The following is a 24,495-nucleotide window of genomic DNA, read 5'->3' as shown; positions in this document are numbered from 1 at the left end:
TATATTAAGTGCAAACATTTTAGTCATAATGTCTTATTGGAGAAGTGCTTCTCATTTTTTAATGACACAAATACTCTGGATTTGTAACAGTGACCGAATCTAATTACTAGTAGCGATCAAATGGCTTAGCAGATCAACATTGCTGTTTACTCCCAGGTTGTGTGTTGAGGTTTGTTCAGTCTTCAGTTATAGCAGGATTGAGCTAATAGCTGGAATTATTTTGCAGGAGTAGAGGGTTAAGGTGATTGATGGGGTTATTGTGAGCTGCTGCTGCTACATTTTTATACGTGAAGTATGCAGCCATCAGTGTTGCTGGTATCGTAACTGTCAATTTCACCTCAGCGGATACAACTGGATTTCCCTTGTGTTGAAGTATGTTTCAGAAATCATATTTTTGCTGAATTATCTTGTCTTTAAACTGGTGGAGTTTATTTTGCTTTTTAAATCAAATTGTTGTACTTTTGAAAAATTGAGAATAAATGCCACACTATTCACAGGACTGAATTTCTAGCATAAATGCAGAGTTACTCCAGGTTTACACTGGCATAACAGAGCAGACTCTGGCCCATTTTGTTTTTGCACAACATATTGATGATGGTACTAGAGAGGAATGTGAAACGCTGAGCTTGCAAAAGGCCTACAAGATTATTAAGTTATCTGTTATTTTATCTATGCTACAGTAATTATTACTGTGTATAACTTTACAGACAAATAACTGTGTCTCTGTCTTGAGTTTAGTCTGAGGCCCTGTGGCGGGTGATGACTCACCAACGTGACGCCGCCTGCTGTCGTCCTGGGAATTAGCTCTTTTTGCAGCCTTGGAGTGCCCTCTGCAGGCCGGTGTCCCTCCCGGACCCCGGTGCCCCTTCTCTCTGGGTTCTGCCCCTGCAGTACCTCGCAGTCTCTCAGGGTCTCCCCTCCCCAGGGAACCCCCTATCCCCACCTCACCTCAGTCTTTGGCTACTGCCAGTCACCAGCTAGCCCCCGTTCACTGGGGCGGACTGCAGTGTAATTGCCACTCATTGGCCAGGAGGGTTTGGACCTGCTGCCTCTGCCTACCGTTGGGCTGCCCCGCTACAACCCCTGTACCTTCTCGGCCTTTCACAAGGTCTGCAGCCTGGGGGTTTCCAGACTGGAGCTCCCCAGCTCCTCTAGCCTTTCCCCAGCCCTCCTCCACTCAGGTACCCTGTTGAGCTCCCAAGCAGTCTAGTCTCTCTACAGCTAGAGAGAGACTCTCTGTCCTTCTGCTGGCCCACAGCCCTCTTATAAGGGCCAGCTGGACCCTGATTAAACTGGCCACAGCTGCGGCTGCTTCCTTAATCAGCCCAGCTTTTCCAGTTGCAGCCGTCTCCAGGGCTGCTTTTAACCCCTGTTTACTGGGGTGGGGCAGCTGCCCCACCACAGGCCCCAATCCTGCAACTTGATTGACGCAGGCTGATGCTTTTTCCCATGTGATATTCCATTGACTTCAGCGGGACTCAGCTCGGGGGTCTGTCCTGGCAGGTCAACTTGCAGGGCTGGGGCCAAAATAAGTTGTGACATGGGAAGAGATGGTAAAGCACATTGCAAGGAGGCTAAGTGAGAGGAAAGAGTATAAGAGTTATAAAAATAAAAACATGTGTTTAAGACTGATTTGCCCTCTAAAATACTTACAGCAGTTTGAATCTCAGTCATGTCCTGCATTAATATAGACTAGAAGAAAGGGGGTGGCATTTTTGAGAATAATTTACAACTTTTTGAAACTCCTTAATTTTCTAGTAACAAATTGTGGACCGACCAATGTTTTGAGATTAATTCTTCCATTCAGAATGATCCCTTTTTAAGTTACCAGCATATATATTGGAAACTTGGATTACTTTTAACATGGTTGCTTAGGTCAGGGGATTACTTTTGAAGGTGGGCCTCAGTGCAGGTTACACTGTATGTAAGGATCTGTAGTGATTGTTCTTAGGGACTAACCCTGCAAAGTACAGTGCACCTTCAGCTCTCCCTGAAATTAGTGGGCGTTGAGGGTGCTCAAAACCTTGCAGAACTGGGCGCTGAGGCTTACATTTCTTGAAAGATTTGTCCACTGTAATACAAAGCTGCCCCTTTTATTCTTTATGAAAATGAAATAAAATAATTTGTTTAATAAATATTGTTCAGAATGGTTTAATCCATGGTATAATCTACAAGAATTCTTAAAGAGAAGGTGATGTGGTATCCATATATTTGTAATCATGTTTAACGTAAAACTACTGTAATATAAATTTCTATAAATCGTTATGTATATGTAGCAATGTATGTTGAAGAAAGTGTTTATATCCTAAAGCTATATTATAAATGAGAATCATAAAATACTGCTTTAGTTTTGTCAGTGTAAAAAAATAAATAAAAAAACACACCCAACTATTCATAACTAAAGTGAATATGAAGTTGGAAATACTTTGTTTTTCTTTTAACAGCTGTCACTTCTTATGAAGATCTTGGTCTCTTTGCATTTGGATCACCTGGGAAGGTAACTTCTGTTTACAGTACCCATGTCTCTTTTATTCTGTACTTTAGTTCTGATAAATATTTTGTTGACTATAATTACATCGTTCCTGTTTAAGAAATAGCTATGTAGTATAATTAGCAAAACCCTAACATTGTACAAGCCCCATGATTTTTGTATATAAATTCCTACTACTCCCCAAAAACAACGAGGAGTCCTTGTGGCACCTTCAATTTCTAGACTGTGCAGGCCAAAAGTTGTCAGCCCTAATATAGGTAGCTTTAATTTATGGTGGCATATTCTGTTTAAACACAAAGACATCTTGAAGGAAAATGTTGTTACTTTCCAGTCCATAGATTAGTTTGATACAGATAGTATTTACTACAGTGTGTTAGTTTTTGCTACCACTTAGTCATCCCAAAACTCCATTTCCAATGTTTTTATGACATTCAAATTCTGCACAATATTACCACATAATCTGTTTACAGATGTCTCTGAATGAGTCACCATGCTGCTTCAACTCTTAGAGAGCTTAGGGGATGTCTACACAGCAAATCCCTTTGCAGCAGTGAGTCTCAGAGCCCAGGTCAGCTGACTCAAGCTTGCAGGTCCTGCTATGCAGGGCTAAAAATAGTAGTGTAGCTGTTCAGGTTTGGGCTAGAGCCCAGGTTCCAAGACCCTCATTGGGTTTCAGAGCCTGAGCCCAAACATCTATACTTAGGGCCCTACCAAATTCATGGTCCATTTTGATCAATTTCACGGCCAGAGGATTTTAAAATTGGTCAGTTTCATGTTTTCAGCTGTTTACATCTGAAATATGGTGTTGTAACCTTGGGGGTCTCAACCCAAAGGGTACCCAGAAGTGGGTCTGGGCCTTGTCCCCCCCCCCCCAATGCAAGGGAAGGACAAGTCTTGTTCCTCTCCGGCCCAGCAGGGACTTACCCCAAAATCAGGCTACAGAATTAGAGAATGTAGAGAGTTCAATACTTTGTCCGGACTCTTGAGGTGTGCAGCAAGGACATTCACACTGTGGACAAAGTCAAAATGTTAAGATCTTTATTAAAATAAACGAGAGTAATTAAAGCTACAAATCACAGGTCCACAAAAAAAGAGTACAGTTCTATAGTTCCTGGTGGTAACATCCCTTTTACAAAAGCTATTTAAACTATCATACTCACCCTTCGTCGGGGATCTGGTAGTGCGACACAGAGGACCACCCTCGTCTCTGGCATGTCCAATGAGTTTGTTGGTCCAGGTTCCTCAATCCCAAAATAGTAGAGATCAGGTTCGAGAGTTGAGTAGCTAAGTTATATTGCAGAAGCTAAGCTGATAGTTATCTTTCTTTAAGTTCTCTTCTGTTAAGCTAAGAGAAGGATTCCTCAACATGGGGGTTTTCCCTCTTATAGGGTCCTGGCACTATCCTGAATATTCCTATCAGTGCCCAACTTTCCATGCCCAAGTCTTATTTCCTCATCCAGATAAATCTTGGGGTGCACTTACTCTACAGACTAGTATATTCTTACATATTAATATCGATTATCTCATTCTCAAAACCATTACCTTTGGCCTGAACTGTTACTTCCATGTTCTTGCGGTATACCTTGTGGTTACCAATATGTCCCAGTATTCTGGTAAACACCTTCAGTTCTCCATTCAGTTCCCCAAAGTCAGAAGGGTAACTGGTAGGCAATTTGTCTATGCCAAAGGTTACAAACACTTATGCTAACTTGCTCTAGCTAATCATACAGGATACAGACCTGTAGGTTCCTTGCATTACAGCCAAATATAATAAAATAATATTTACTGCAATATAAACAATGTATAATATAATCAATCAGACCAATAAAGACAAACAGATTATATAACATAGCAAGCTGACAGGCTAGCCCCATTGGCAACAAATTTTAAGGGCTTCTCTCGTGACTATAAAGGCTAGATATACTTTGGATAAGTTCAGTGCTTTCTGGACTGGTAAACTTTGTTTCCAGCACTGGTCCTACAAACAATCAGAAATTTAAATTTAAAAAATCCCTGATCTAAGAGTAAATTTGTAATATTCTAAAGAGAAAATGAGGTTTAAGGTTCAGAATAAAATATTCATAGTCTCTGATGAGGCTGACACACAGAAGAGATTTGCATGTACTATCTGATTGTCTCTTCAGAGCCAAATGACAGATTCAGTGAAGTTCTAAGAAAATTATTAGAATACACTCATATGCCCTCTGAATGATACAAAAATGAGCGGTCTACAGAGCAGACTTCATTTATAACTACTTTTGTTCTGTCATCTCAAAATGAAAATACAGTATTCTGGTGACGTTTTTTTGCTGTTCTATTACATTTGTTTCCATATTTTATAAACTAGTCATTAAACAGAAGACACCCTTCCTTTCAGTACTAATTATCAGTTCTACGTTTGGTGTAAGATAATCAATATACAATTTGACTGTTAGAGACTGAAGTTTTGTTTTTAGTTTTCCTTACCCTTTCTAAAGAAATCAATTGTTTTATAGGTTATTGTGGGAAGTACGATAATTATTCAGAATATTGGAGGTAAGAAATTTCATAGTGGGGTATGTGTGCTTGGGGCTATTTATAAACATAAAAGGCTATATTTAGGTAAAATTATACCTGTTAGAGAGGCTGACAAAAAGAGGAAATTTAAGGGCAAGGTTTATGAGATCTTGTTATGCCCAAGTGCTACAGTAGGTACACTTTGTCACATCACATGCTCTGTATCCTGCAATTCCTACGCATGACATGATGAATGCAAGCATAAAAGGTTGGCCTTTGAATTTAATTGTTTTAATGGCTTCTATTTACTGAATCATAGAATGTTGTGTACGCTAACTTAATGGTAGTTTTCCTCCATTTTTGGGTAATTCAAGATTTTGTGTTGAGTATACATTCTTCTTCATAATGTGGTCTATTTTTCACACTAATCAGTTTTGTCATCTGCTGTGTAGTCTAGCTATATAGTTCTTTTTTGCCCTTCTTAGTACATTTCCTAATAAAATAACTGTCTTGAAATAAAAATAATCGATGAATAAAGTAAGAGTACTCACAGAAATATTCAGAGTAGATAGAGTCCAAAAGAAGGTAGGTTTAAAAGGTAGAGTTAGAAGAGACTGACTGACTACTGTGGAATGCTCAGTTTTAAACTGGATTCTTGCTCCTGGGTGAAAGCAGGAAATGTGCTGAAAACAAAACGAAAAGATTAGGAAAGAGGACGCAGACAGTCATTTATAATGACTAAGGCCTGGTCCACACTATCCCCCCACTTCGGACTAAGGTACGCAAATTCAGCTACGTTAATAACGTAGCTGAATTCGAAGTACCTTAGTCCGAACTTACCGCGGGTCCAGATGCTGCAGGCAGGCTCCCCCGTCGATGCCGCGTACTCCTCTCGCTGAGCTGGAGTACCGGCGTCGACGGCGAGCACTTCCGGGATCGATTTATCGCGTCTAAACCAGATGCGATAAATCGATCCCAGAACATCGATTGCCTGCCGCCGGACCCTCCGGTAAGTGTAGACGTACCCTAAGAGAAACAGTGTTCCAGTTCTATAAAGAACAAGCAGTGATTAGCAGAGTACCTGGACATATTGCAAAATGGACCTAGAAGTAGACCAAATGACTGCTTTTATGATTGGCCTACCTTTACTAAAATTGCTAGTAATGGAAACTACTTAATTTAAATGGCTATAAAAATCCTGGAATTAATTCCAGACAGGAGCGAACACATTAATTCCAAGGTCTAAAGATTATTTATTCATGCAGGTTTTAGAGGATGTTATGAAGCTATGAACAGATTTTTAAATTTCCTTTCCCATTTGACTGGACCACTAAATAAATGCTATAAGACAAAGAGGGAATACATAGTGAAGGTTCAGGTGACTCTGGGATCTAGTACAAGGCTGTGCGGTCAAAGGAAATTTGAGTCTTATTTCATCCCCATAACAGTTCATAACCTTCTCTGTGTGTCACTTTTAATAAAACTCAGTTTAGTCATGCTAGAGGCCCACGCTGTTGTATGTTGGATATTATCAAACTACTTATTCCATCTTCTGCAATGGACTTCTCTGCCAGAGATCTTGACCTGTTCTGCCAAGAATTTCATTTCTGTTTAATAGGTTAATTCAAGGAGCAGCTTTCGCAACTGGAAAACATTCTTTCAAGTATTTAAAAATGCCTGTCACTTTCCAAATCCTCTGTCTTTTGGTTCTCAGGATTTAAGTGCAAAGATCTTTTGTATAGGAGAGCCATCTTGATTATCACTTCAAAAGTTTTTTTTCTCTTACTTAATTGGCCTCTCAGAGTTGGTAAGACAACTCCCACCTTTTCATGCTCTCTGTATGTGTGTGTATGTATATCTCCTCAATATATGTTTCACTCTATATGCATCCGAAGAAGTGGGTTGTAGCCCACGAAAGCTTATGCTCTAATAAATTTGTTAGTCTCTAAGGTGCCACAAGTACTCCTGTTCTTTTTGCGGATACAGACTAACACGGCTGCTACTCTGAAACCTTTGTATAGGAGAGTGGCACAAGTATTTTCTGCCCTCATATATTTAAGTTCTTTGCAAAGATTAACCCATTTCACAGATAGGGAAAAATCACCTATCCCTAACTGAATCAGTGTAGACCAAAAGCACCCCCCTTTGCATAAAGAGGCACTCTGCCTTGTCTAACTGGAGGTGGGGATGGGGAGTGCAGCTTCCATGGCACTTCCTCCATCTCCTGGTATCCCGTGGATGCCCTGCACAAAAGGAGGGTTGTTTCGGAGATGAGAGAAGTAGAGATTTGTCTGTCGTCCACGTTCCCCTGCTCAGCCTCTAGGTGTACATGTTAAAACAGCTGGGAGCTTTGTTTTCACTCTCAGTGAATCCTCCCTCCCCAGCAACTGCTATTTCTACTGTCTCAAAGGGACTCAGCCAATGGCAGCATGGTTCTTTGGAAGTGTGCTGCCAAAGGAAACGTGGGAGCTAGTGAAGCTGTGTGGTGTCAGGAGCCAACCTTACAGTTGGCTCTCCTAGTATCTAACAGATTCCCAGGATTAGGAGGCCTCTCCCCATCAAAACTCCATCTTCTTGACCCTTGAGAGACAATGAAGGTACAGGAAGTTTTCTTGCCTTTTTGGTCCCCTTCCATGGATTTCTCAGTGAGAGGGGTCAGGCCTTTGGGTTTAGTTTGTCCTGAAGGGATGCCTCTAGACTTATCAATACGGAGTTCTTTATGTTCAGCCCTTTCTTTGGTGTGTCCCCCCACCCTTGTTTCTTTGCATCCAGCAAAGCCATGACCCTTCAATAGTCTTTCAAGCTGTATCGGTGTCTTAAATTTCAGAAAACGACTAGAAATAAAAATGGTCTCCATTTACCTCTTCCATCATCAGAGCTGGGAATATTGTATCAGATGGAATCTCATTACAAAGAAGATTATTGGCACTTTCAAAATGTAGGTTAGGCATTGTTTTTTAATGTGGTATCATTATTTCTAAAAGTAACCAGAATATATGGAAGTGATTTACAATCAGTTGGAGTGGAGACTTTATTTAACTTTTTTTTTTTTTTTAACCATGTTTAAAAGGATGCCTTCAGCATTCTGGGTTTGTTTTTTGTTATTTATTTTTCCATAATCTTTAAAAAACCTTTTTCTCATGGTTATATTTTGTTTAAAAAATCCAAAACAAAAAACATCTTGCAGAGTTGAAAGCAAACTTCTTATTTTTAATAACTTTATTGCACACACCCACTGGGTTTGTTTGTTTATATGGGGATGCTGACTTTACTACTGTGCAAAGAAGCATTGACCAAAGAAAAACGTGCATGGTTTTTACAAACAGGTATAAGAAAAGGAATAGTAACTCAAATTTGGATCAATCAGCCTTTAAAAAAAAAAATCTCCTTAATAGTCATTTTAAAAGTTGAGACGAGACATAAGCAATCGGAAGCCAGGGAATTCAAAGTTAGGGATAGTGCTTGGGATTTGTCACTCTAAAGTTTTTAAACACGATTATTCAATTCTTATACTATGGTTGTGAAGATTAAATCAACATTTAAACTATTTTTCTACATTAAAAAGTCTTGATGGTGCCTGTTGTTTACCCAAGTAGAGCCAATTAAATAGTCGATTTAAGTACCAAAAGCTAGCTGAGGACCTGTACAGAGTAGCGATTAAAATTTGTCAGTTATTTTTAGTTTTGCAAGCTTTAAAAAGCTCCTTAAACTATTAATATTTTTACTCTGTTCATTTTGAAATAGCCACATTTAAATTGCACTTTTTAAAAAAAACAAAACACCACCAAAACTACAGCCTAAAGATTTTTATTTTCCAGCACATTTTTACTTGAGTAATATAAACTTCAAAAATAGAGTGATAAAAACAATGGAAATACTTACCAAGCTGTCTTTAATGAATATCTATAATATAGCAACACATTCATGTTGCTATATTATAGATATTCATTAATGAGCTAACACTGGTAGGTTGAGTGGGAGGATTCAGGCTAATCTGGTATCCTCCCTGATTCCCTTAGTCAGCATTTTGTGACTTGCAATGGCCCAGTTCTGCAGGTCTTTACTCATACTAGTAATAGTTACTCACTCAAAGTGTCCCACTGACTTCAATGGGATTATTCACATAAATGTTACTTAGTATGAGAAGGGGTTGCAGAATTAAGCCATAGATAGGAAGTTGCATGATGCCAGATCATCATGTTATCCCATCCACGTCCTTTACTGTTTCACTTCCCACCTCCTTCTGAGATCCATGCATGGAATGATCCTCTAGGTGTACATCCCAGGTCTGCCATGCTGAAAGTGGGGAGGAGGGCTGTGGCCTATTCCATCTACACGCATCCCAGCTGAAGGGCTCTCCATGCAGTTCTCAGTCTGCATGTGTAGAGGGGAGAGGGAAAAAATAATTTTGTCCTAGGGAAGATACTCAGTTACCACAGCACCAGGTGGTATTCACTTATTTACATAACAGGGTGGATTGATTTAAAGCACTGATTTTGATTTAAATCAGCAAGCAGGAAATCTTGATTTACATAATTGATTTTAATTTTGTCCTGCATTTATACTTTTTAGTTGTTTTGAAAAAGAATGGTTCATTCTCATCGGTTAGTATGTGTCACGGAATAACACTGGCCTTTTAAGAGGAGCAGGGCCGGTACCTGTGCTGCCTCCGCTCACTTCAGTTGAGCTTAACAGAGGTTATCTGAGCCCTAGAGAAGAAAGAGAGCCAGTGAGGGTTGCCTTAGAACACAGACGTGAGTCAGTTGGGAGAGGGGCAGATGAGAGGTGCCAGAGCTAGGAGACTGACTGTGGTTCCTGGGAGAAGGCTGAAGGCAAGGAGAGCAGCAAGAGGGGTTCTTCTTCGAGTGCTTGCTCATATCCATTCCAGTTAGGTGTGTGCGCGCCGCGTGCACGATCGTCGGAAGATTTTTACCCTAGCAACACCCGGTGGGTCGGCTGTGGAGCCCCCTGGAGTGGCGCCGTTATGGCGCTGGATATATACCCCAGCCGACCCAGCGCCCCCTCAGTTCCTTCTTACCGCCCCTGACGGTCGTTGGAACACTGAACCGCGGCATAGCTGCTATTCACTATCCCTAGCTTCTCATTATTGTTATTATAGTTAGTTGTATTATAGTTATTCAAGTTCTAGTTAGTTAGTTGTGTAGTGTATATATATATAGTTGTAGTTTTGTTAGCGGGGGTTTAGGGGGTGTTTTTCCCCCTTTTCCCCCCCGGCGCGCAGCCGGGCCCATGCCCAAGGCTCCTGGCTTTAAGCCGTGCGCGTCCTGCGGGAAGCATATGCCAACCAGCGACCCGCATAGTTCCTGCTTGAAGTGCCTTGGGGAGGCTCATCCCGCAGATAAGTGCCCTATCTGCAAGGCCTTCAAGCCGAGGACAAGAAAGGAGCGGGACTTTAGACTCTGACAGCTCCTGATGGAGGCGGCTCTGAGTCCGGATCCTCCCTCGGTGCGCCCTGTCCCGGCACCGAATGCTTCGGTGCGCAGCGCCCCGGCAGGCCCGACTGGTGCGGCGGAAAAGACTGCTCGGCACCAACCGACGTCGGCACCGCGCCCGCCTAAAGAACCTCGGCGCCGATCCCTTTCTCCGGGCCATAAGAAGGCCAGCAAGACGCGGGACGTTGCTGCCGTGAAGATACCGGCTCCCCCGGTGCCGGGGGTAGAGCCGCGTCCGCAGTTGGACCGCCAAAGGCTGGCGGCCACACCGTCGACTCCGGCACCGAGGCCGTTGAGTCCGGTGCGGACTGTTTCACCACCAAGGCTGGTGGTGGAACCTTGTCTCCCTTCCACCCCGGAGACTTTTGCTACGGCGAGAGACCTGATCGCCCTCACGGAGCCAGCGCCGTCACAACCCCCGGCACCGGTGGCTCCACGCGTGCTGCAGTCCAGAGGCAAGCCGGCCCTGGTGCGCCCACCGTCGCCACCTCGAGTCTCTCGGCACCGCTCCAGATCCCGGAGCAGGTCCCGACGCCGCTCGGAGTCCCGGCGCCGAATATCACCTCGGCACCAGTCGTACTCGCGGCCCAGATCCTCTTCGCGACGCCGTTCCACATCCCGGCACCGTCGCGACGACCGGCACCGATCGAGCTCGAGACGCAGCTCCCGGCACCGGTATGAGCGCCACTCGGGCTCGAGGGGCCGCTCCCGGTACCACGCCTCTTCAAGATCGTCGTCCCATTCCAGATCGGGATCCCGGCACCGGAGGGACTACCGGCACCGTTCCAGATCCCGGCACCGTTCTCCGGCACCGCACAGGGACAGATCGCCTTACAGCCGGCACCGATCGGCACCGTACCCTCCGGTGCCGACGGCGTCGGGCTCGGCACCGCCGTGGCCGTCGAGATCGGCGTCGCGCTCGTCGGATGCAGTGGTGGCCGGCCACCTGCAAGAGACCGACGACCCTATGCAAGGACCTGCGCATTGGTCCTTCTGGACTCCTTGGGCCTACCATCAGGCACAAGGAGCTCCCCTATCTGCCTCCCGCTCGGGCCGTTCGGAGCCCAGGGCCCCAGAGTCCACCATCTCCCGCCCTCCTCCAAGGGACGTGGAGGCTCCAGTGCCCACACCGGCAGCGGTCCTGGACCAAGGGGCAGGCGATGCCCAACTCCAGGAACACCTGGAGCAGGATCAGCCATTGGACCCCTTGCCACCGGGGGCATCCTCCTCGTCCTCGCCTGATGAGGCCGTAGCGGGCACATCCGCCATCGGGCCGCCCCCTATAGACCTTCGGGCCCACCAGGACCTGCTGCGCCGCATGGCTCGCAATATGGACCTCCAGGTGGAGGAGATTGCGGAGGTCCATGATCCCATTGTGCAGATCATTTCAGCGGATGCTCCATCTAGGGTGGCATTACCGCTGATCCGCACTATTCAAGCGAACGCCACCACCTTCTGGCAAACTCCGGCCTCCATTCTGCCCACGGCCAGAGGGGTTGAGAGGAAGTACTTTGTGCCCTCCAAGGAACATGAGTACTTGTACACCCACCCCCAACCGTGCTCACTGGTGGTTTCATCAGTCAATGCACGGGAGCGCCATGGCCAGCAGGCTGCTGCGCCCAAATCGAAGGACGCTAAGCGCTTCGATTTGTTCGGACGCAAGGTCTATTCGGCTGGCGGGCTGCAACTGCGGGCGGCAAATCAGCAGGCGCTCCTGAGCCGCTACGGCTTTAATATGTGGTCCTCGATGGGGAAATTTAAAGAGCTGGTTCCCCAGGAATCGAGGGAGGAGTTCGGGGCCTTGGTAGAGGAGGGCAAGCGGGTGGCATGCACCTCCCTGCAGGCCTCCCTTGATATAGCAGACTCGGCCGCTAGGACCCTGGCGTCGGGGATAGCAATGCGGCGAATCTCCTGGCTCCAGGTGTCAGGCTTGCCACCTGAACTGCAGCAGACCCTGCAGGACCTCCCTTTTGAGGGCCAGGGCCTCTTTTCAGAGAAAACTGACTCTAGGCTCCAAAATCTTAAAGACTCCAGGACAATGATGCGCTCCCTGGGGATGCATGTCCCAGGGCCTCAGCGCAGACCCTTCAGGCCCCAGCCTCAGCGGTTCTACCCTCCCCCGCCTCGTCCAAGACAGGACTTTGCTAGGAGGCGAGGTCGAGGCGGTAGGCGAAGGTCGACCGGTCCTCAACCCGGTCAGAACCAGGGCTAGCCTAGACCACCTTCAGGGCCTAGGCAAACCTTTTGAAGGTGCGGTCGAGGACGGCACCTCAACCGGTTTCCAGGATTCGGTTCCCCCTTTCCGGGATCGCCTCTCCCGTTTCCACCGTGCTTGGTCTCTTATAACATCGGACCGCTGGGTCCTTCGCACGGTGGAGAGGGGATACGCCCTCCAGTTTTCCTCGCCCCCCCCTCCCACTCCCCCTCCCCGTCCCTCTTCAGGGACCCTTCTCACGAGCAACTCCTTACACAGGAGGTTCTTGGGCTCCTCGCTATGGGGGCCATAGAGGAGGTTCCATCGGAGCTAAGGGGCAGGGGGTTTTACTCCCGCTACTTCCTGATACCCAAGTCAAAAGGGGGTCTAAGGCCCATCTTAGACTTGCGCGGACTCAACAAATTCATAGTAAAGTTGAAGTTCCGCATGGTGTCATTGGGGACCATCATCCCTTCACTGGATCCTGGAGACTGGTTCGCCGCCCTCGACATGAAGGACGCTTATTTCCATATAGCGATTTATCCGCCCCACAGACGCTTCCTGCGATTTGTAGTAAACAGGGTGCACTACCAATTCGCAGTCCTTCCCTTCGGCTTGTCCTTGGCTCCCAGGGTGTTCACAAAGTGTCTGGCAGTCGTCGCGGCCTTCCTTCGTCGACAAGGGATACAGCTGTTCCCGTACTTGGACGACTGGCTGGTACGCGGCCGCACCAGAGACCAAGTGCAGGCTCATGTCCACGTAGTGACACGCACTTTCCACGAGCTGGGCATTCTACTCAACAGAGAGAAGTCCACTCTAGTACCAACTCAGAGGATAGAGTTCATTGGAGCAATCCTGGACTCCAGACATGCCCGAGCCATCCTGCCAGACAGCCACTTTCATACCATTTCAAGCGTCATTCAAGGACTCAGGGCCTTTCCAATTACCACCATAAGGACATGCCTTGCCCTCTTGGGCCACATGGCCTCGTGCACCTACGTAACCAGGCACGCCAGGCTGCGACTTCGCCCACTGCAGACTTGGGTGTCATCGGTTTACCGTCCTCATCGAGACGACCTGAGCATAGTGGTCACGGTTCCGGCCTCGGTCTTGGCCTCCCTCACCTGGTGGACGGATCGCACGGCGGTCTGTGCAGGAGTGCCCTTTCACGCCCCACAGCCCTCCCTCCACCTAGTTACGGACGCTTCATCTCTAGGATGGGGCGCTCACCTGGGGGAGCACCATACCCAAGGCCTGTGGTCTGCGTCCCAACTAGCCCTGCACATCAACGTCCGAGAGCTGATGGCAGTGCGCCTGGCTTGTCAGGCTTTTCTCAACTTCCTACAGGGCCGTTGCGTGCTGATTCTCACCGACAACACCACGGCCATGTTTTATATCAACAAGCAAGGCGGAGCCCGCTCATCTCCCCTATGCCAAGAGGCCATTCGCCTGTGGGACTTCTGCATCGCCCACTCGATACATCTCACGGCGTCATTCCTGCCTGGAGTCCAGAATACGCTGGCGGACCGTCTCAGCAGGTCCTTCCAGACGCACGAGTGGTCGATTCGCCCGGACATCATCTATTCCGTCTTCCAGAGGTGGGGGTTTCCCCAGATCGACCTGTTCGCATCTCGGGCCAACAGGAAGTGCCAGGCATTCTGCTCCCTACACGGGCGAGCCCCGGGCTCTCGATCAGACGCCTTCCTCATGGCATGGAAAGACCATCTGTTCTACGCCTTTCCCCCATTCCCGCTGGTCCACAGGGTGCTGCTCAAGATCCGCAGGGACCATGCACGGGTAATTCTAGTCGCTCCCGCTTGGCCGAGACAGCACTGGTACACCACACTGCTGGAGCTGTCAGTACAGAGGCCGATCACGCTCCCCTTGAGTCCGGATCTCATCTCTCAGGACCACGGCCGGCTGTGTCACCCCGACCTGCAGTCGCTCCACCTCACGGCGTGGATGCTTCATGGTTGAGTCGCTCAGAGCGGCAATGCTCGCAGGCCGTCCAACAGGTCCTACTGGGAAGTAGAAAGCCCTCTACGCGGACCACTTATTTAGCCAAATGGAAGAGATTCTCCTGTTGGTGTGAGCAACGAGCTACGTCTCCCTCGCAGGCTCCTATTCCCTTGATACTGGAATACCTCCTGTCCCTAAGACAGCAGGGCTTGGCGACATCCTCAATCAAGGTTCACCTCGCCGCTATTTCGGCTTTCCACCCAGGAGAACTCACGTCCTCGGTCTTCTCTAACCCGATGGTCGTTAGATTCCTCAAGGGCTTAGACCGGCTGTACCCACAGCAACGACAGCCGGTTCCGACGTGGAACCTCAACCTCGTCCTCTCCAGGCTCACAGGGCCTCCGTTTGAACCATTGGCGACCTGCTCACTTCTGTACTTGTCTTGGAAGACAGCCTTCCTCGTAGCCATCACCTCAGCACGACGCGTCTCGGAACTTAGGGCGCTGACATCCGAGCCCCCTTACACGGTGTTCCACAAGGACAAGGTGCAGCTTCGCCCCCACCCTGCCTTTCTTCCGAAGGTGGTGTCACCTTTCCACGTAAACCAAGATATATTTCTCCCGGTCTTCCATCCGAAACCGCACGCTACTCGTCAAGACCAGCGTTTACATTCTTTGGACGTTCGCAGGGCCCTGGATTTCTATATTGACCGTACAAAGCCATTTAGGAAAACGACGCAACTCTTCGTTGCGGTGGCCGACCGGATGAAAGGCTCACCGGTCTCTTCACAGTGCCTGTCCTCTTGGATTACGTCCTGCATTCGTGCTTGCTACGACCTGGCCGGTGTACCGACGCCACGCCTCACTGCTCATTCCACGAGGGCCCAGGCCTCCTTGACTGCCTTCCTGGCTCAAGTACCGATCCAGGACATTTGTAGAGCTGCAGTGTGGTCATCGGTCCACACATTTGCTACTCACTAGGCACTGGTGCAACAATCCAGAGACGATGCTGCTTTCGGGTCAGCGGTTCTGCACACAGCAATGTCTCACTCCGACCCCGCCACCTAGGTGGGGCTTGGGAGTCACCTAACTGGAATGGATATGAGCAAGCACTCGAAGAAGAAAAGACGGTTACTCACCGTTGTAACTGTTGTTCTTCGAGATGTGTTGCTCATATCCATTCCAAACCCGCCCCCCTTCCCCACTGTCGGAGTAGCCGGCAAGAAGGAACTGAGGGGGCGCTGGGTCGGCTGGGGTATATATCCAGCGCCATAACGGCGCCACTCCAGGGGGCTCCACAGCCGACCCACCGGGTGTTGCTAGGGTAAAAATCTTCCGACGATCGTGCACGCGGCACGCACACACCTAACTGGAATGGATATGAGCAACACATCTCGAAGAACAACAGTTACAACGGTGAGTAACCGTCTTTTTCTCCTCAAGCCAGAGAGCCAGGGCTGAAGGCAGCCGGTGCCTGCTGTTTCCAAGCTGGAGCCAAGACTGATGTCTCAGCACTGAAAGGCTGAACCTTGGGGAATAGTGAGAGGGCCAGAGGGAGTTGAGGGATGCTCCTCTGGCAAGAATGATTTCCCAATGTGGATGATTCCACTGGGAAGAGCAGGCTTGCCCTCCAGTTGGAGGGGCTGGGAGAGGGACAGAAGAGGACTGGCAAAGAGGCCATGGCCAAAGGTGCCAGTGTGTGGTATATGTGGCATCGAGGGACAAAGATGTGTTGGGATTTAAATGTGTGTTTGCACTGGGGTGATAAATGGAATATGTGTTGGGATTTTATTATGGACTGTTTTGAACTATGTTCTGGTAATAAACCATGTTGATGGATTAGAGGATAAGACTGTATGGAGACCTTCAGTTACCAAGAGGGGATACTGAGGCAGGGTGCCACAGAGCTACTCCTGGCCATGAGGGGACACTTGGAAGGTGACTAGCCCTGCTATAGTATAATTTGGTATTTTTTTGCTAACCAGGAGGATATACCATACTAATACACATTATTTAAGCAATTATATATCACACATTTATTCCAATTCTTGATTTTTACTTTTTTTATTATGTTGAGATGCATTTCTTATTTTTTAGATGATTAATATTTTTTTTACTTATGATTTGTGTCAAGCTACGTTTGGATGGAAATTGAAATTCAATTAAAAATCTATAAACTTATCATTTTAAAAATGTTTGTTAGTTAAATAAAATTACATTAAATGTGCTGGCCACATAAGGAAAAAAGTTAATCAAAACATGTTTTAGATATAAAAATGATTTATTAAACAAAAAGTATTATCTGTAGTTAATGAAGTCAACTGATTGTTTCTAGTCACCATAACCTTCAAGATTTTAGAATTGTTAGATCGCCTCCTATCACATCTCATTTTTATTCTTGGGGCTGGTCCACACTAACCCCCCACTTCGAACTAAGATACGCAACTTCAGCTACGTGAATAACGTAGCTGAAGTCGAAGTATCTTAGTTCGAACTTACAGCGGGTCCACACGCGGCAGGCAGGCTCCCCCGTCGACTCCGCGTACTCCTCTCGCGGAGCAGGCGAGCACTTCCGGGATCGATTTATCGCATCTAGACAAGACGCGATAAATCGATCCCAGAAGATCGATTGCTTACCGCCGGACCCGGAGGTAAGTATAGATGTACCCTTAGATTGGAAGAGGAAAATAAACTTTCCTGCTTTTTCAGCTCCCAACAGGTTTCTCAAACTGAATGAATTAGTTGTTGAACTGAACTAGTGGGATGTGGGACAAACTGAACTGAAGAAATTATTATCTCTGCACCTGCAGAAGAGGCTACTGCTGTCAAAAGCTGATTTAGTCCTTCAACAACTGTTTTTTTTTAATTTAATTTAAATGATTTTAATAGAGTACAGTAAGGTTGTAATTTTAATTTTAAATGGGTTTAATTTTTAAAAGAAAAATGTATTTTAAATTAAAAAATCAGATTTGACATTTTAAAACATCAATTTTTAATTTAAAGAACCCCATCAATGTTTATCAGTTCTGTTACATAATCCTCTCCAGAAGTAACCGAATCTAGAGGGAGCCCCTGCTATTGAAGCTCCAATGGAGTTGTGTGGCTGTATAGCAGTGAGCGGGATGTAGTAGGCCAGCCCCAGGGTTCTGCATCCTGTGGGTTCCCTAGATCCTGAAGGATCTGCCAGGTTTGTGGGCGGCTACTCCATGAAAGAGGGCAGGACAATGGGAAGGAATTCTTCCCCAAGGAAAAGCTCTCAAAGATTTCCCATTTAAAAAATACCCTCCTATTAATTGTCCTCTCCTGCAATAAAGTGTGTGTGTCAGTAGGGATATGACAGCATATATAATGAATGAAGTTGGAGAGTGAAGTATTTTAGCAAGATTTGTGGGAAATGGAGACACACATAATAAAGTATTGCACAAGAGCATTTCACAATCTGTTGCCAACACTAACAAATCTTCAGCATTGAGGTCTAAAGCAGGAATTGTGTGGGCGGAGTTTTACAGCATATTTCTCCAGGCTAAAGACTGGCACTAGCTGAACATCATTGCGGTAGGGAAGTATGACTGATCACATGGAACCTGGAAGTTTTGATAGATAGAAACAAATTGGAAATTTTGAGAACATGAATTTAATAATACTATATGCAGTAGCAGCTGGAATTAAATACTGCAGTTGAACATAGATGATCTCCACGGGGATTTTTTGCAACAATAATAGTCTGAGGTGCACAGTGGAATTCTTCTGTTAAAGATCAATTTGGGTTACCTGCCTGCTTTTGTTTATTGTACCCAAATGATCAATATTTGCAGCTCCGTGGAATTGAGTTTCCCAGATCAAACGTATGTGAAAGCAAAATTTCATTGTACAAGGGTTTAGCAAATTCTAGTGCTGAAGAAGATTAGTTAGTTTATAATGGTTTCCAATTGTGCCTTCTACAAGTTACATTATTTACCTGCATTCAACTGGCTCTCAAAAGGTGCAAAATTATTTCCTCTTTGAAAACATCAAAAACTGTTTCCAGTCAGATTCTAAACTAAAAGCAAAGACAAATTGATAAACACCAAAGAGTACCAGGAAAGGAAACTCTAGTTATGGTGTTGGTTTTGCATCCAGCAAGCCTAGCTCTATCTTGAGCTATGCTGTTTGCTTGCATACTATACATTTTAAACAGACGTTCTACAGATACCGCAGACATTTAATTCTCTTGTGAGTTACATTTTACAGTCTGTTAATATGATCAACAAACTGGACAACACATGAAGACATTGGACTAAACTGTAGCAAATTTCAATAAATTATGTTGAATACATTACTAAATATTAAAATTCTGCTTTCTTATTTTTTGTTTAGGGATTTTTTGCAATTAAAATAGTCAATATTTGGCAGACTGTTTTCTTAAGTATAAAAAACGCTAAATCTAGGAAAGGGTCTGCATAAGAGACATTTGGGGGTTTTGTAGAGGTGTGGGTGTGGGTAATGTGCTTTTCCAGCAATGCTCTCTCAGTGCCATCTGCTGGCCAGTCAGAGCACAGCACTAACATGAAGTTGTGGTGTTGGGTTTTTGTTTGTATTTTTTAAGTGCTGCTAATTAGCAGCCTGAGGCTGGTTATGCTGAAGAGAGGGACTTTTTTTTAGATTTTACTTGGATTTACATTTATTACAGTTAAGACAGTGGGAGAATTGGAGGGAGCCTAAATTAGGGAAGAAATAGTTTATAACTTGTATAAGGTTGGTTAAACATACTTATAGCTCCTGTGATGAATTTGTACACAGTGCAATTTACGTAACTTGTATATAAAACTACAGCATTATCTCGCTTGTACCAAAGCTCAAGTGGCATATTTTACACCATGGAATTAAAATACTCAAACTTCAGTTGTTTCTTGTGATCAAGATAGTCATATTTTTCTGTTTTGCAAGTTATCTTTTATTCTGCTCAGAGTTCATTAGTCATTTAATTACAAAATGTATTGTAAATAGAATTTTGTCTTGTTTAAAAAGTGCTAATCCAGAGGAATTTAAATCTGGCCAATATAATGAGAAAATCATGGATTGCATCCTTGTCTCTCCCATCAGAGTACATATTCTACCAACCTATTTGGAATAAATTAACACCCCCATAAAGTGGAAGGGCAGACCTAGTGCATCTCTTTGCTAAAGACTGGATTGAACTTCCCCCAAATACAGAAAATCTAATCCTATTTTCAAACAAACTGGAATGCACGCTGCAGTTTGTGATTGACCTGAAAGCTAATTAGCCTTATTGTTTTAAACTGAGGATTTCCGGTGTAGAGCTTCTTTAAATAAGGGCAGGTTTGTTAATTGCCATACTAAATTAACAATTGATGGCCAGTAAGAACAATTATGCTGTATTTTCATAATGTAGTGAATGTAATTAGGAGATTTTTGACACAGTAAAAAATATTAAGACTTTTAAGAAAAAATATTTCTTAAATCTATCTGCAGATTGAATACATTTAGAGCTTGTCTAATGAGACATTTTTCCTGTTACACTGGTCTAATTGTAGTTAAACCACCATAGTTACACCAGTATAACTCTGACATGTGGATACTCTTATTCCAGAATCAGAGTGGCTGTTTTCAGCTTTATTTAAATCACTTCCAAAGTGACATAAGCTAAACCGGAAAAGGGCTCTCATGCTAGAATAAGAGAGTCCACACGGGAAGTTCTATTGGTATAATTTATAGCAGATTATATTCACACTGCCTTCTACCAGTATACCTTTCCCATACAGACAAGCACTAAATCTGTGTTTTTTAGTACTGTTTTAAACCAAATTCATGCATCTCCAGTGATTTTGTAGATTTCTGCTAAAGGAAATGTATTCTTTTCATAAGTATTGAGTGGGAGAGCCTTCAAGACTTTATTTTGATTGTCTAATATTTTTATACATACTTAATGCATGGGATGGATGCCTTAGAGTGGTTCTAAAATTTTTGTCTTGATGACCCCTTTCACACAGCAAGTCCCTGAGTGTGCCCCCCCCCCATACATTAAAAACACATTTTTTTACATTAAACACTATTATAAATGTTGGAGGCGAAGCGGGGTTTCGGATGGAGGCTGACAGGTCATGACCCCCATGTAATAACCTTGCAACCCCCTGAGGGGTCACGGCCCCCAGTTTGTCTTAGAAACTGACATAAACAGAAGAGTCATGCAGTATGAGGGGCAAAGTAGCTCATGGATTTTTGGTAGCATTCACACTTCATTTTTTCTGCTCCTCTTCTCTTCGCAGTTTGGTTATAGTATTCTTTTGATTTTCAGATGGCTAGATGAAGATACTCATGGGCGGCGGGTGAACTTCCAGCTGGAGGAGGCTAGCCCCCAGCCGGCCCCGCTTCCCTCCCCGAGCTCAGGGCGGGCGGCGCGCCCCCAAGCGCAGGGCGGCCCCAGCCATCCCAAGTCCCAGCAGCACTGAAGAGCCTGCCACCTGGGCTGGGACCAAGGGGGAAGGGCAAGCAGGAGGTGGCTTTGGGGAGGAGCGTAGGTGGGGTCACACAGGGCTGTTTGAGGAGGCACAGCTTTCCCCAGCCTATTGGATGTGCCGCCCATGGAGATACTGTAATGTTCCTCTCCCTCAGCCCCACTCCAAATCTCCATGAAACAGAATTAGCCTACTAAAAATTCAGCATTCCACTCTCCAGTTCCACTTACATTCACAACTCCCATCTCCTGACATCACATTATTTAGATGGACACTTTCTCTTACATCCATTGGGTCAGAACAGACTATTGGTAAGAAGGTCATTTTACCTGTAGAGGGAAATGTAAAAGTTCAAATGATCTGTTGTCACATTAGTTTCTATGAAAGATCCAGTTTCAGCTGAGCAGTCCAGCTCAGTTTCTCAGTGATAGGTTTTTTTGTTTTTTGTCCTAGTGTAACTTTTAACTAGGTTTCCCCCCACCCTTATTTTAGTTTTTAACCTCTCTTCTCAGTGTTCATTAATGATCTGGAGGATGGCGTGGACTGCACTCTCAGCAAGTTTGCAGATGACACTAAACTGGGAGGAGTGGTAGATACGCTGGAGGGTAGGGACAGGATACAGAGGGACCTAGACAAATTAGAGGATTGGGCCAAAAGAAACCAGACTAGGGACCGAATGTCTAGGAAGCAGTTCTGCAGAAAAGGACCTAGGGGTTACGGTGAACGAGAAGCTGGATATGAGTCAACAGTGTGCCCTTGTTGCCAAGAAGGCTAACGGCATTTTGGGCTGTATAAGTTGGGGCATTGCCAGCAGATCAAGGGACGTGATCGTTCCCCTCTATTCGACATTGGTGAGGCCTCATCTGGAGTACTGTGTCCAGTTTTGGGTCCCACACTACAAGAAGGATGTGGAAAAATTGGACAGAGTCCAGCGGAGGGCAACAAAAATGATTAGGGGGCTGGAGCACATGACTTATGAGGAGAGGTTGAGGGAACTGGGATTGTTTAGTCTGCAGAAAAGAAGAATGAGGGGGGATTTGATAGCTGCTTTCAACTACCTGAAAGGGGGTTCCAAAGAGGATGGATCTAGACTGTTCTCAGTGGTACCTGATGACAGAACAAGGAGTAATGGTCTCAAGTTGCAGTTGGGGAGGTTTAGATTGGATATTAGGAAAAACCTTTTCACTAGGAGGGTGGTGAAGCACTGGAATGGGTTACCTAGGGAGGTGGTGGAATCTCCTTCCTTAGAGGTTTTTAAGGTCAGGCTTGCCCTGGCTGGGATGATTTAGTTGGGAATTGGTCCTGCTTTGAGCAGGGGGTTGGACTAGATGACCTCCTGAGGTCCCTTCGAACCCTGATATTCTATGATTCTATGAACAGGACTTTATTGGTCAGATTCTCTCTAGCAAGGGAATACAATTGTTACTTTTCTTTCCGTCTTCTATGCTGCCTGAAATCGGTGAGGAGACACCTTACTGATCTGGTATTCACCCAATTCCACAAGACAAGACTGCTCTGCTGTCTTACTGTCCCCCATCTCCCACTTCACAGTTCTCTCGTCTCTTCTGACGAAGAGATCAGTGCCTCAACAGAGGGGTTTTTACAAAGTCTGTTTCTCTTCCTCACCTCACTCTCCTCCTGTGTATAAAGTTTGTAAAGTGTTTTGGGATTTTTTGCATGAGCCATTATAAAGATACAAGGCATTAGTATTTTTATTAGTATTAGTATGCAAGGTATTGTAATGAACTGAATTAGTAGATTGAGAACAAGTAGACAGAGGGAATAAGGTTCATTCTTTCCAACCATGGAATTTTTTTAAAGGGTGTATCACCAACCCAAGTATAAGGAAGGAACAATCATGTGAACTGTCCAACAGTTCCCTTTGGATATGAATATACATCCTCCCAAGTTAAGAGTAACAAGAAGGGTTTCTTCAGGTATGTTAGCAACAAGAAGAAGGTCAAGGAAAGTGTGGGTCCCTTACTGAATGGAGGAGGCAATCTAGTGACAGAGGATGTGGAAAAAGCTAACGTACTCAATGCTTTTTTTGCCTCTGTCTTCACGAACAAGGTCAGCTCCCAGACTACTGCACAGGGCAGCACAGTTTGGGGAGGAGATGACCAGCCCTCTGTGGAGAAAGAAGTGGTTCAGGACTATTTAGAAAAGCCGGACGTGCACAAGTCCATGGGGCCTCATGCACTGCATCCGAGGGTGCTAAAGGAGTTGGCGGATGTGATTGCGGAGCCATTGGCCATTATCTTTGAAAACTCATGGCGATCGAGGGAGGTCCTGGTTGACTGGAAAAAGGCTAATGTAGTGCCCATTTTTTAAAAAGGGAAGAAGGAGGATCCGGAGAACTACAAGCCAGTCAGCCTCACCTCAGTCCCTGGAAAAATCATGGAGCAGGTCCTCAAGGAATCAATTTTGAAGCACTTAGAGGAGAGGAAAGTGATCAGGAACAGTCAGCATGGATTCACCAAGGGCAAGTCATGCCTCACTAACCTAATTGCTTTCTATGACAAGATAACTGGCTCTGTGGATGAAGGGAAAGCAGTGGACGTGTTATTCCTTGACTTTAGCAAAGTTTTTGATACGGTCTCCCATAGTATTCTTGCCAGCAAGTTAAAGAAGTATGGACTGGATGAATGGACTATAAGGTGGATAGAAAGCTGGCTAGATCATCGGGTTCAACGGGTAGTGATCAATGGCTCCATGTCTAGTTGTTAGCCGGTATCAAGCGGAAAGCCCCAAGGGTCGGTCCTGGGGCTGGTTTTGTTCAATATCTTCATTAATGCTCTGGAGGATGGAATGGATTGCACCCTCAGCAAGTTTGCAGATGACACTAAACTGGCAGGAGTGGTAGATACGCTGGAGGGTATGGATAGGATACAGAGGGACCTAGACAAATTAGAGGATTGGGCCAAAAGAAATGTGATGAGGACAAGTGCAGAGTCCTGTACTTAGGATGGAAGAATTCCATGCACTGCTACAGACTAGGGACCGAGTGGCTAGGCAGCAGTTCTGCAGAAAAGGACCTAGGGGTTACAGTGGACGAGAAGCTGGATATGAGTCAACAGTGTGCCCTTGTTGCCAAGAATGCTAACGGCATTTTGGGGTGTATAAGTAGGAGCATTGCCAGCAGATTGAGGGACGTGATCATTCCCCTCTATTCGGCATTGGTGAGGCCCCACACTACAAGAAGGATGTGGAAAAATTGGAAAGAGTCCAGCGGAGGGCAACAAAAATGATTAGGGGGCTGGAGCACATGACTTATGAGGAGAGACTAAAGGGACTGGGATTATTTAGTCTGCAGAAGAGAAGAACGAGGGGGGATTTGATAGCTGCTTTCAACTACCTGAAAGGGGGTTCCAAAGAGGATGGATCTAGACCAGTGGTTCCCAAACTTGTTCTGCCGCTTGTGCAGGGAAAGCCCCTGGCGGGCCGGGCC

The 24,495-nt window shown here is 45.6% G+C and overlaps 1 protein-coding gene across 6 annotated transcripts in view; it reads left to right on the top strand.

Moving 5' to 3' along the window:
* SLC38A6 (solute carrier family 38 member 6) overlaps positions 1-24,495 on the top strand; it is a 60,881-nt gene that overhangs the window by 6,199 nt on the left and 30,187 nt on the right. For all 6 annotated transcript variants that reach the window (XR_002909223.3, XM_024219854.3, XM_024219855.3 and 3 more), the window contains exons 4-5: positions 2,445-2,497; positions 4,987-5,026. Coding sequence is in view for 5 of the 6 variants with exons in the window: in XM_024219854.3 (XP_024075622.1) it covers positions 2,445-2,497; positions 4,987-5,026 (93 nt within the window). In the remaining variant the exon portion in view is untranslated. The remainder of the gene's footprint in view (positions 1-2,444; positions 2,498-4,986; positions 5,027-24,495) is intronic.

Source organism: Terrapene carolina, unplaced genomic scaffold (assembly GCF_002925995.2).
Source record: "Terrapene carolina triunguis isolate 2854851 unplaced genomic scaffold, T_m_triunguis-2.0 Scaffold189, whole genome shotgun sequence".
Classification (NCBI taxonomy): Eukaryota; Metazoa; Chordata; order Testudines; family Emydidae; genus Terrapene; species Terrapene triunguis.
The sequence above is the reverse complement of the archived record's forward strand: the minus strand, read 5'-3'. Positions and strand labels throughout refer to the sequence as shown.